The sequence below is a fragment of the Mobula birostris genome, chromosome 8 (assembly GCF_030028105.1).
Source record: "Mobula birostris isolate sMobBir1 chromosome 8, sMobBir1.hap1, whole genome shotgun sequence".
Taxonomy (NCBI): Eukaryota; Metazoa; Chordata; class Chondrichthyes; order Myliobatiformes; family Myliobatidae; genus Mobula; species Mobula birostris.
The window spans coordinates 149,015,647-149,029,811 of NC_092377.1; the positions used below are offsets into that span (position 1 = coordinate 149,015,647).

At 41.6% G+C, this 14,165-nt stretch overlaps 1 protein-coding gene across 4 annotated transcripts in view; it reads right to left on the reverse strand.

Moving 5' to 3' along the window:
- Window positions 1–7,334: 7,334 nt before the first annotated feature.
- entpd4 (ectonucleoside triphosphate diphosphohydrolase 4) overlaps window positions 7,335–14,165 on the reverse strand; it is a 32,468-nt gene continuing 25,637 nt past the window's right edge. For 3 of the 4 annotated variants that reach the window (XM_072266530.1, XM_072266528.1, XM_072266529.1), the window contains exons 12-13: window positions 12,520–12,681; window positions 7,335–8,124 (exon numbers count right to left, since the gene is read on the reverse strand). In XM_072266530.1, the coding sequence (XP_072122631.1) occupies window positions 7,899–8,124; window positions 12,520–12,681 (388 nt within the window). In that variant the 3' untranslated portion in view covers window positions 7,335–7,898. The other variant, XM_072266531.1, reaches the window with a different exon arrangement.

Sequence of the window (14,165 nt, forward strand, 5' to 3'; positions counted from 1 at the left end):
TGATTTCACCGCTTTCCAAATGTTTGTTTCAGTGGAGCTCTGAGTCTGAGTCCTTCATCCTAAGTGAGTTAGTTCTCATTAAACTCTGCTTGCATTTCCAACAACCACAGCTCAGTTGTCAGCAGTGGAAAAACTATGCTGGTTGAGTTAAAATCTTGAAGGTCTCAGTTTAGCTTGCTTGATTTGATCAGTAAACACATCTTTGTCAATCATTCAGTATTTTTGTGCAATGATTTGCTTAAGTGGCCCAATCATTCTAGTCCACGTATTTTGTTAAATTGTATTAACAGAAAAAAAAGTTCACTGATGAGTTCTCAAATTACTCAACTCTTCTGCAAGTAATGAGAGAATGGTGAGAGGGGGGCCTCTTGTGGTGAACACAGGTGGTAGCAGACAAGTGGCATAACCCATACCTAAGTGCAAGAGATTCTGCAGATGCTCGAAATCTTGAGCAACACACACAAGATGCAGGAGAAACTCAGCAAGTCAGGAAGCATCTATGGAGGGGAATAAACAGTTGACATTTTGGGCTGAGAATTTTGTTTCCTTTCATAACTGCTGCCTGACTTGCTAACTTCCTCCAGCATTTTGTGTGTATAAACCATACCAAACCACCAATCAATTGCACCAGAAAAATGCTTTCATTTCTCATTTGGGTTATCCTTTGAGCTCTCAGGGTGAGATTGTCAGTTTACCTTTGGTTCATGAAAAAGTGAACAACAGAAACCATTCACTCAGCAACAAAAATGTTCTGGGACACTTTCCAAGAGCATTATCAAACAAGGGAACTTAGTCTGAAAGAGATTTTTAAACCCAGATAAAAAAAAATACTTGTTTGATGAAGTAAGTGGTAAACAGAGTCCTAAAGGAGATGGAGAGATTTATGAAACTGCGGAATTTGGGCTGTTGTAGATATAGCTACCACCTTAAGGAAAATTTGCTTTCACAGACAGACTGCTCAAGAACTAGAGGACAGATTTAAGGTAATTGTCCAATGGGTTAGCTGGAGAGATGGGACACTGCTTGCACATTTTTGTCAACTGCTTGGACTGGAAAGGCAATGGAGTCAGACTCAACTGGAAACATGCCAAGGGAGCAGGGTAAGTATTTGTCAGAAAGAACCCAAAGGTTTGGTTCATCAAAAGGTGATTTAATGAACATGCTGGGCAGAATGGCTTCTTCCTGAAGACCAAGCTTCCATGAATTCACATACTTAAACCACACAGGAGGAGGCCATCTAATTTGTCTCATTCCTCTGCAACTTTGCAATTTAACCCTTCCACAACTACTCCCTTTATGACTGCTTTCTCATTCAGCTAGTCTGGGGCAATTTGAAGTGCTCTTCGCACAGCTTATAACACACTGTAATCAGACTCTTGAAAGGACCTCTCATACATTAAAAGGTGAACTCTTGATCTCCCAAACTACCTTATCATGGCCTATGCACTTTATTTGCCTACCTGCTCTGCACTTTTCTCTGTAACTATGACACCGTACTCTGCATTCTGCTTTCCTTTTCACATCCTCGTTGTAACCAAGATCTGTCTGCATGGAATGCACAATGAATGCTTTTCACTGTAGTACATAAAACAATATCAAACCAAGGTCAATACCCCTGGGACGCGGAAGAGAGAAAAAGGGTCCACAGAGAGAATGTGCAAGCCCCGTATGGACTGCAACTAGAGACTGAAACTAAGCCCCTGGAGATATGAGGCTGCTCTATTATGCCATCCACTTCAGATGCAGATGGGATGTGCATCCATTCTGGGATGATTCAACCAACACAATTTGTTGGTATCTGTCTAGTGCTAATATTTTGAGCAAACTCTTCATGTTTCCTAAAAGATGATACAGTTTGATCCACACTTCAGAGATAAAAGAAACAGGCACCTCTAGCAGTTTTCTTTGAACAAAGTGCAACTCCACACCAAAAGGCTGAAATTCTCCCAATTATCATTGCTTCCTTTTATCCCAATGAAGGATCATCTCTACAAGGTTGTTTCACGACCCTTCACAATATCTCAACCAATGAGAAACATTCACGATCTTGCCATAATGAATGCACCAGCTCATTTGCTCAAAGTGATATTACTCAAAAGAATCTTTTTAGTAATGGTGATTGAAGGGTTAAATATTGGTCAAGACATCAGGGATTAAACCGCCAATTTTCTTTCAAACAATAGATCCCTTCTGAGCCATAAATTTCAATGATTTAATAGATTACCAGCTGTTGTGGAGCAGATCACCAATGTGTTACGACTCAGGACCAGCAGCTGTGGCATGCATTGTGGTCAAGAGTTCAAAAAAACCTTATCCATTCTGCCAAGTTTGGGCAGAAACTGAGTACCTGAGACAGGACATGTGTGTTTCTTGTCCAGATCAGGATAGTTTCTGATATGGAGACAAGTATGCATCCCTCCAGGGGAGGGAAGGGCATTGAACAGATCTCAAGAATTGTGTCGATTGGGCAAGATGTACTTCACCACTGAACTCAGTGGCAGTAACCCGAGTTTGAACACACATAAAACATCCCTGACTAGTCAGAGGGATGAACAGATTGTGGTCTGCTTAAATAGCAGAAGCAAATAGGTGATCAGAGATGAATCTGAAGTTGGGGGCTCTTCCTTCATTTTGTTGAATGGTCTTTTATTTTGTGTTTCCTCCATTCCTCTTCTTTACTGAACACCAAGTATAAGTTAATTATTGTGGAGTGAAAACCACAGAGGCCCTCTGACATTACACTTTCAGTGTGTGCTGTCACAATTACCCTGGCATATCTGATACTTTTCCTTTGTCTGTGTCCAGCCCGGAAGATTTGCTATAAATATTTTCTATAAACTCACCAATTACTAACTTGCCTCCCCCAAGGATGGCATCCATTTATCTTAATTTCTTGAAAGCCATAGAGTCACAGGTACAAGCCCTTCAGCCCATCAAGACCATGCTAACCTGGTCTTCTACCTCGTCCTGTCTATCTGCACTTGGATCATAGTCTCTCATCCATGTGCCTATGCAAACTTCTCTTAAATGTTACATTTGAACACGTATCCACCACTTACGCAGGCAGCTCAGTCCATACTCACACCTCCCTCTGAATGAAGAGGATCCCCCTCAGATTCTTCTTAAATATTTCAACTTTTACCCTAAAGCTATGGCCTCTAGTTTTCTTCTCACCCAACCTGAGGGAAAAAGCCTGTGTACATTCATCCTATGTATACCCCTCATAGTTTTGTATGCATTGCTACGATCTCCCCTTATTTTTCAATGCTCTAAAGGATAAAGTCCTTACCTATTCAACCTTTATCTATGACGCAGGTTCTCAAGTCCAGGCAACACACTTGTAAATGTTCTTTGCATTCTGTCAAGCTTACTGGTATTTCCTGTACGTAGGTGACCTGAACTGCACACAATATTCCAAATTTGGCCTCATGAGCATCTCATACAGCTTCAATATAACATCCTATATTTAATGCCCTGACAAATGAAGGCCAATGTGTCAAGCATTCTTCTTGCAACCCTGTCAACCACCTTCAAGGAATTATAGATCCATATTCTCAGGTCCATTTGCTTTACTGCACACCATTCACTGTACAAGTCCTACCCTGGTTTGTCCTCCCAAAGTGCAACACCTCACATTTGTCTGCGTTAAATTCCATCTGCCACTTTTCAGCTCATTTTCCCAGCTGGTTCAGACCACGCTGCAAGCTTTGATAGCCTTCCTTGCTGTCCACTGCGCCCCCAATCTTGTTGTCACCTCCAATTTGCTGATCCAGTTTACAACATTATCATCTGATAAACAACAACAGACCCCCTGACAAATGACAGAAAACCTGTAGATGCTGGAAATCCAAGCAACACACACAAAATGCTGGAGGAAATCAGAAGGCCAGGCAGCATCTATGTAAAACAGTAGTCGACGTTTCGGGTCGAGACCCTTCAGCAGGACTGGAGAGAAAAAAAGATGAGGGGTAGAGTTAAAAGGTGGAGGGAGGGAGGGAGGGAGAAATACAAGGTGATAGGTGAAACGGGAAGGGGAGGGGGTGAAGTAAAGAGCTGGGAAGTTGATTAGTGAAAGATATACAGGGCTGGAGAAGGGGGAGTCTGACAGGAGAGGACAGAAGGCCATGGAAGAAAAGTGGGGGGGAGGAGCACCAGAGGGAGGCAATGGGCAGGCAAGGACACAAGAGCTAGGGAAAAGGGGCTGGGGAATGGTGTAGGTGGGGCATTACCAGAATTTCAAGAAATCAATGTTCATGCCATCAGGTTGGAGGAATACAAGGTGTTGTTCCTCCAACCTGAGTGTGGCCTCATCAATCTTGTGGTTCACCACTATTCATGGCCTCTAGCCAGAGAGATAACATCAACTATCACTAACTGGCTTCTCCCACTAAGCAAATCTAATTGACCAGTTTATCCTGAATGCTAAACAACCTAAACCTCTGGACCAGCCTCCCATGTGAGACTTTGCTAAAGTCCATGTTGACGACATCCATCACCTTTTCTTTATAAACATAATCCACCATGCAGAGTCATGTTGACCCTTCCCAATCAGTCCCTGTCTATCCAAATATTTATATACACTGTCCCTTAGAATACCTTCCAATAATTTACCTACAACTCATATCAGATTCACTGGCCTGTAATTTCTTCACTTATTTTCAGAGCTTCTCTTGAACTATAGAACCGCATTAGCTATCCTCCTGTCCTCCAGTACCTCACCTATGCCTAAAGATCTTTTAAACATCTCTGCCACAGCCCTTGCAATTTCTGAACTATCTTCACACAAAGTCCAAATGGAGCATCTTATGAGGCACTGGGGATTTATCCACCTGATTTGCCTCAGACCACAACCTCCTCCTCTTGCATAATTCATATACAACTCATGACCTCACTTCTCTTTTGCCTCAGTTCTATAAACTGTCTCCTGAGTAAATACAGATGCAAAAATTTCATCTAAATTCTCCATCTCTTTCAACTCCATTCATAGGTGGCTACACTGATCTTCAAGAGGACCAATTTTGTCCTTTGCTATCATTTTGTCCTTTAAAATTGCAATAAAAGCCTTTGGGATTCTCTTTTATCTGGTCTGCCAGCCCAACCTTATGCTCTCATTTCTTTCTTAAGTGTTCACTTGTATTTCTTATACCCATCAAGCCTCTCATTTGATCCTAACTGCCTATACCCAAAATGCACCTCCTTCTATTTCTTTAACAGGGCCTCAATAACCAAGGTTCTCTAAACCTATTAGCTTTACCTTTCATTCTAACAGGTATATACAGATTGGCCTTTCAATATTTCACCACTGTATCTTTTCTCAATATGAAGGATTCTGCTTGAGAATGTCGATAATGTCCTGCTCCTTCTGGAAATGTGACTTTCTGCAGTCAATGGAGACCCTCACATGGACTTTCTCCATTTCCTGCATATCTACTCCATCCCAACAATCCAATCCCCACTCCGCTCCCAAAAGACACACAGAACACCAATAAAGTTTTTTTGGTCTTCTTCATCATGTCATCTCCAATGTGACCCCACTCCTGGTCACATTCTGATCACCTCTTCAGCACCATCCCCACCCACTTTTCTGCTTTCTATATGAACCACTTTGCTTTGTCTGCTCATTGTTCCCCATCTATCCCTTAGTACTTTCCTCTGTAACTCTTGGAGGTGTAACACAGTCCTGTGCCTATCAAGTTGCCAGTTGTGTTTGTCTTCCTGGGTGAAATCCCCATGACAATTTTTTTGCAAAGTAGCACACTCATTGCATCCTTATTTACAATTGAAACAAAAATAAAAAATGAGTGTATCTCTTCATCATATTACTGTTTGTGGCATCTTGCTGTGGCAACAGTGATGTGAAGTGAAAACTGGAAGTCCTTTGAATAGTGCAGTACACACCAGTTGTGTCATGTCAGAGGATGGTACAAACAGTAGTTGATCCAAATGATCAAAGTTTTATGTTCCATGCATCCATCCTCTCCACAGATCCTCTGTCCCGTTCTTTCGTAACTTACTTCCACTTGAATCTCTCCATTTATCTCCACATCCTCACCACCTTGACACTTTTCATTAAATCCCTACTGAATTCAGAGGTGACCCCAATTATTCAGCCAAAGCATCAAAGCACCTCCTCCCTCACCACCATTCAGAACCCCAAACAGTCCTTCCCAGGTCTTCACCTTCAAGCGTGTCAGTGTCATCTACTATATCCAGTGCTCCTGGTTCTACATCAGTGAGACCTGACATAGATTGGAGGCGTGCTTCATCAAGCACCTTCGATCTATCTGCTACAAGAGACAGGATCTCCCAGTAACCACCCATTTTAATTCTAGTTCCCATTCCTATTCTGACACGTCAGTTCATAGCCTCCTCCACTGCCGCGATGTGGTCACTGTCAGATTGGAGGAGCGACACCTCATGTTCTGTCTGGGCAGCCTCTAACCTGATGGCACGAACACTGGATTCTCTAACCTCCAGTATTTCTCTCCCATCCACCTTTTCCACTGCTAGAAAACTGCTGCAGTAACCCTTTCTTCCCAAAGGTCCCAGCATACTGTATCTGGACTTCCACACAGCAGAGTGTGGTCTGCAGGTAACAGCAGAAGAAATGTTGCTGAGATGTTATCTGGAGGTGTGAGATGAGAAGCAGATGCATTGTTTTGACAACAGAGAAAATTCAGCCACTGAATGGAGGATTTCAAAATTATTAAATTCCCTTGCTCGGAACACAGTTATAAACCAGAAACTCAAACTTGGTTTTAACTACAATCTTCAAGGTGAAATTTCACAACAGTACAGCAGAGGTTATAGCCAGCAACTGTCAGCATGGCTGCGATGGGAAGTGATTTAAAAGTCAGGACACACCAAAAACCAGAAGCAGAGAGCTCAGGAGGGGATATAGGCTGCGGAAAGTCAGAGGAAGGAAAAGTCATGAACAAGTATGAAAACAGAGGGTGAAGACATGATGCCAGAAGCCAATGCACAGTCAATGGAACTTGGTGTAATTTACAATAGGTGAGGAGAAGCTTACAGTTGCAAGGTGAGAGTTTGGTAAGAAGCAACAGAAAATTTGGGTGTGATGGAAGCAAAGGGCTGAATAAGTAATTCAGCAACACGTGGGATGAGGCAGAAGTGGGGATAGGTAATGTTAGGAGGTGAAAATGTAAAAGACATTGTGATGGAGCACGTAGCCAGGCATCCAGGTTTAGGGACATGTTACACAGCATCTAGGTCAAAACACTGCATTATATGCAACAGAACAATGATGAAGGCAAGGGATATTTTGTAAAGACATTTATTATCACATGGTCATTGATTGCTAAGTAACAAATGTATCCTCATCAGCTCAATTTATTGCAATTATAAATAAACATTTCAACATGTTCGATTGTCATTCATTTTCATATTACAAGCATGTATTGGACCAGACTCTCTTCCCCTGAAAGGAGACATCCAGGTTTGGCTTAGAACACTCTGCAAAGTAACAAGGTTTTCCAGATGTTTAATTTTTTTAAAAATGAAAGACAAAATGGGAAGTTTTGTCACTCAAAGCCCCAAACCTGGTTGACTACTATTACTTTGTGCAAGACATCTGACAACTTTAGGAGGTTCCATTCTCTTATACAAACTTTGAAGATCACGTTTTGCAGCCTACCACTTGACAAACCAATGGAAGGAAACATACAAATCAGTCTTGACAGCCCTAAAAGGCAGGTGAAGGTCTGAAGGATGTCCAGGGGGAAACGTTAAGCCAGAGAGCAATGTCCATATACCTGCCGTGGAAACCATTTCAAAGCTTTGCACGTTGCCTCAAGTGCCCCTGAACAAAGATCATGCTGGCAGACACATCTCACCCCAAGGAGCAAGACTTTTACAACTGCCATCCCAGCCACAGGATCTCAAGAAACTTCGGATATCTGAGGTAGCCCGCCTTCAGCCATCCAGAGCGCAGCAGGCGAGGAGTTGTGCAACATCCTGCGATGGATCCGTCGCAGTCGCAGCAAGTAGAGGACGATGGACAAGAGGACCACCAGGAAACAGACAAAAAATAAATAATGGTTGTAGACGAAGGAGAAGCCCCTCCAGTGTGAGTGGTTCACCTTGAAATTGTCCTGTTGAATGTCCCTGTCGACATCAAGGCAAACAGAATGAGAGGAAATAATTGCCAAAGATATTTAAAAAGCCACTGATTAGTGCACTGGCAGCAAATGGGACCCATTTTTAAAGTTTCTTATCATAAGTGCATTGAGGGCAATTTAGAAATCAGTAAGAAGACCGTGACATTAAGAAAACAATACAGAGTATGAGAGGAAAATTGTAATAAAAACTTTATAAGTTTACAATTTATAAAAAAATTACTGAAGACAAATGTAGTGCTCTTACATTTATAAATGGAGGGTTTGATAAGGGAGAGCAAAGAAGTAGCAAAGTAACTAAAGCTTGGTTCACTCTTCATGGAAAAGGTAATGAAATAGCAAGCAAGAAAATGCTAAAGAGAGTCTAATAAAAGTGAGTCTTTTAAAAAAAAAAGGGGGGGGGGTGCTGGAGAAATTAATGCGACCAAAATCCAACAAATCTCTCATGTCTTATATTCTGCATCCTAGGCTACAACAAATAGCAGTCACGGATTCAGTGACTTCATTGGCTGTAACCTTCAAAAATGTCAGAATAACTCCCGCAGATTGGAAGATGACAAAAGTATACCCAATGTTAAAGAAGTAGGGAAAGAAAGGAGACTTGCTAGCCTTATGTCAGTAGTAGGGGAAATGCTACAGTCAATGAAAAGATGCAATCAAAGTACAGTTAGAAAATGTTAGACATTAAGACATAGGGGCAGAATCAGACCATTTGCCCCATTGAGTATGTTCCGTCATTCCATCATGGCTGATTTATGATCCCTTTCAACCCCATTTTCCTCATCCTACAAGTAACCTTTGACACTCTTAATAATCAAGAGCCTATCAACCACTGGTTTAAATACACTCAATGACTGCCATCTATGCCAGTGAATTTCACAGATTCACCTTCTGGCTAAAGGGATGTCCCTCTATTCTGAGGCTATGGCCTCTGGTCCTAGATTCCCCTGCTATAGAAAAACATCCTCTCCACATCCACTCTACCTAGGCCTTTCAATATTAAGATGAGAAAATCTGCAGATGCTGGAAATCCAAGCAGCACACACAAAGTGCTGGAGAAACTCAGCAGGCCAAGCAGCATTATGCAAAAGAGTAAACAGTTGATGTTTTGAGCCCTGAAGGAGGCTCTCGGCTGCCTGGCCTGCTGAGCTCTGCCACCATTTTGTGTGTGTTGCTTTCAATATACACTTAGTTTCAACAAAATCCCCACTCATTCTCCAAAACTCCACAGAAGTAAAGGCCCAGAGACATCAAATGCTCCTCATACATTGACCAGGATAATTCTTGTGAACCCCTCCTACATTCCCAGGATAATTCTTGTGAACTCCTCGGGACCATCTCCATGGCCAGCACATCCTTTCTTAGAGAATGGGGCCCAAATAATGGATTTATGAAAGAAGTATTTTTTGACAAACCTGTTTTGTCTGAAGATGAAAATGGTTGAACAGATATTTAGATTTTCACTAAGTCTATGAAAAAGTCCAACAGAAGTAGTTAGTATGCAACATTGGAAACAAGGGATTGTAGTACAAGGAAACACTAAAGGAAAAATTGGGCCTTTTTTGCTGCAGACAAATGAGGTAGTGCATTGATTAGTGACTACACACAGTTCACAATATACAGCAATGATTTGGAATAGGGAACTAAGTGTAATACTAAGTTCACTAACAACATTATGAAAATGATACAAAGACGCTTTAAGACAAGTTGGACAGGTTGAATGTGTGGGCAGGTACATGGTAGCGAAAATAAAGTAAAATTTCTGTCTTTTGGTAAAAGAAATAGAAAAGCATCTAAATGGTGAAATAATGTTGATTATACAAAAGCTTCTGCGTGGCCTAGAACACCTATCAATGGCAGCAAACATCGAGGTGCAGCAAATAGTTGAAGTACATGTGGATATCCAGAAACTTTTTCCCAGGGCTGAAATGGCTAACGTGAGGGGGCTAGCTTTAAGGTGCTTCAAAGTAGGTACAAGGGGGATGTCAGAGGTAAGTTTTTCCACACAGAGTGGTGGGTGCATGGAATGCACTGCCAGCAACGGTGGTAGAGGCAGATGCAGTAGGGTCTTTTAAGAGACTCTTAGATAGGTACATGGAGCTTAGAAAAATAGAGGGCTATGCGGTAGGGAAATTCTAGGCAGTTTCTAGAGTAGGTTTCATGGTCGACACAACATTGTGGGCTGAAGGGCCTGTAATGTGCTGTAGATTTCTATGGTTCTATGTTACGTAAAAAGTCTAGAATACAGGAGCAAGGATGTCTTACTATAATTATAAAGGCCTTTTTAAGACTACACCTGGAATAGAGAATACAGTTTTAGACCCCCTTAAAGATGAAAGGATCCATTTGCCAGTGCCATAAATATTCACCTAACTGATTCCTGGGATAACAGGGCTCCATTTCAGGAAAGACTGTGGCAACTGAGCCTCTATTACAGAGCAGCTTGGGAGCATGGGAGAAGATCTCATTGAACTCAACAATATTCTGATAGTGTTTTACAGATTGGATCAGCTTGAACATTTCCCTTTGCTGGGGGGTGGGGGGGAGGTGTCAAGGGTAGGGGAGTCCAGAATCAGAGATTACAGTCTCAGTCTTCAGGACTGTGATGGGGCAAAATTTCTTCATGGTGAAATCGTGAAATCCTCTTATTACAGAAGTCAATTGTTGAATATATTCAAAAAAAGGATAGATAGATTTGGAGAAAATACAAGTCTTCAAGAGATATGGTGAAAGAGGTGAAACTTGGAAAAGGACAAATTGAATAGCAGAGCACTTCAAAGCACCAGATGGCCTTCTCCTGTTCCTGTGTCCTTATATATTGTTCGGGGTGACCAGATCAACAAGCTTTATCCAATGAGAATCAAGTGGCTCTCTAGCATTGATCTGAAAGTAATCAATACAGAAACTAACAACCAACGTGTACACAAGCTCCCAAGTAAAACAACATCATGGTAAATGGAGAATTTGTATTTAAGTATTGGTGCTGAACAACAGAACATTGAACAGAGCAGTTCCAACCCAGGATCTTTCACCCGAAACATTAACTCAGCTTCTATTTCCACAGTTCCTGTCTTATCTATGCAATTATTCTAGTATTTTCTACTTTAGTTCTGCTTTTAACTGATGTTGTTTTGATGGATAGCGAACTTATCTGTGTGATATCCAATGAGTCTTTGGAGTTAATTGTACATCCACCTGAAATAGCACAGAGGGAACTTTGATTTAATTTCTTATCTGAAAAATGATACCTCTGATCGAGCCATATTCTCTCCGTCCTGCATTGGGCCAACAGCCTAAGGTACTGTGCTTAAGTTTAATCAGTGGGATTTGACCCATACTGTTCAGACTAGAAGGTGGACATGTCACCAACTTATGCAGATCCTAAGAAATGCAATCTTGGCCCCTCTGTCATTCTAAGTAACCTGCAATCCCCCGTGCAATCCAGTAGATGATTGTTCTGCACTGTAAATTACTGAAGGCAGAAGAGGAACAGGGAGATTGTATCAGCATAACCTGAGTTCAAATCTGCATCCCAGATCCAACAAGTGCACTTGCTAGCTCTTCTCAATCCATCTTCAATTCCTCTGGCATAAAGAGAAATCTTTAACACATGCACATAGACTTCTAGCATCACTCACTTGGAGTCGAAGGACATGCAAAATTCAGAAGAAATCTTGGATCAGACATAGATCAAGTCCCATTCCATAAACTTAAGCACAGAAGTCTGGCAGATGCCCCAGTGCAGGACTGAGAGTGCACTCATCAGTCAGAGGTCAAATGCTTCACATGCTGAGTGGCACAATAGCAACAGCAGTCAGCACGACGCTTTAGAGTGCCACTTTAAGATCAGGGTTCGATTACTGCTGCTGTCTGTAAGGAGTTTGTACATTCTCCCCGTGACCGCGTGGGCTTCCTCTGGGGGCTTCCAATTTCCTCCCATATTCCAAGAACATAGAAGTTAGGGTTAGTAAGTTGTGGGCATGCTATGTTGGCACTGGAAGCAAATGGCAACACTTGAAGGCTGCCCCCAGCACATTTTGGACCGTGTTGGACGTTGATGCAATACAACACATTTCATTCTAAGTTTCAACTGGGCGTGACAATAATGCAAATCCTTTATCGTTAGGAAATTACGCCAAGGTCCCCTCTCTACTTTCTATAGTGAGTGAACAAAATCCCACAGCCTTACTGGATAATGCATAGGCGAGTTTGCCATTGCAACAAGGCCAATATTTATCTCTTAGAAAAATCACTAAAATGTAGAAATAAAAATAATAAAATGCTGGAAACAATCAGCAAGTCAGACAGAATTGTGGAAAGAATCTAAAGTGCATGGGGAATCAGTTGAGAGAAGGAAGATGTATAAACCTCGAATGAGTCTCACCTTAAGGGTAGGTAACGAGTGCGGTAGAGGATTGCTCCAAGTGTCCATTGTACTTCCTTGTCATAGACCAACTGAGCTGTTTTCAAGTTGGTATAGTTCACAGGGAAGGAGAACCCACGATGAAGAACCTCATGCATCCACGCCGATTTAAAACACTGATACCTGAATTTAACACACACAGCATTTACAGATTTTGCCCCCAAGCTTTCCTGTTGTCTTACAATAAGAAAGTAAAATAAGATACTCCTCCTTCAGAGTCTTGAGCTGAGGAAAGTAAAATATTCATAAGTATAGTTAAATGTTCATAACACAATTTCCAGACATTTAGGTATCCTGACAGTATAACTCCTGGCTTATTCATTAGTGAGACAGCGGTTCAGAGTTCAGGCAGAAGTAGTGTTGCCAGAGCCAGGGGCCTGGGAAGCAGTCAGGGATGGCATTTAGATGATGTGTTGGATGTGCAGTCACATCTCAAGACTGAGGTTTTGAACACCAGGAGCCTAGACCATGATTAGGTTGCAGCCAGTGCTTGTATATTTCCTACTACCTTTAAATTCACCGGGTTCACTAGAAAAAATGATTGAGCTACTGTTCAAGCAAGTTAAGTCTGGGAACTAACAGAAGTAACATCGAATTGTTTAGAAAATATGCTGGGCTGGCACCAAAGCCCAGGGGTGTCAATGTGAAAGAGGAGAGCTTGTCCAGGAAAAAATTGGCTTCACCTCAGCAATTCTATTACCAACCCCTCCCCACCCCCCATTCTCTGGGAACCCATCAGCCCTGGTTACCTTCCCATTACAAAAACTCTGATCAAAGATGAAGTTGATTAAATTCACACACAAACGTTTCACCTATCAAACCATTTCACAAGGATGCCTTATTCAAAGCGTGTTTCAGCCCTATTCTCCGAGAATGTAGTATTCCCTTTGGCTAATGACTGATCCAAGTGATGCAATCTTGACATTTAAACACATAAGTAAAGAGAGGAAAGCCAAATTATTCTCCCTAAAAGTCCACAAGACACAGTAAATTAGCAAGAACAATGAGAAGTGAAGTTAAGCAGCACCTTCTCACACAAGTGATAGAACAAAGTCCATCTGGAAGTTTCAAAATTGAGTGCAATGGAGAGTGAAGGACACCCATGCCAGACAAATAGTATTGCCAATAGAGAATTTATTGAGCTACCCTTACTAGTCAATGACACAATCATTGAATATCCCTACATTAAAATCCTGATGTCACCATTAGCTGAAACTTAATAAAACTATTCACATCAATGACATTGACTCTTTTTCATTCTGGAATGCAATGGCTGCACTTAGTATCATCCACCAAATCTTGACCACAATTAAATAAGGCTTCTTCACCAGCATCTCCTGAACTCACTTCATCTACCATCGCATAGTCGCATTGGAGCAATGCCACCTCTTGACTTGGAAATGTACCTCTATCCTTTCATCATGGTTGGGTCAAAATGTTCCAATTTCCTAACTAACAGGAGTACAACGGTTTAATAAGCACATGACTATGAGCTTCTCAAAAGCATGTAGGAACATGGATTAAAATGCCAACCTTGTCATTGAGCCTCAGTCATTGAATAAATAAATTTAGTCAAGTATTGGAGACTCATAGCTGAGAAAGTTTTG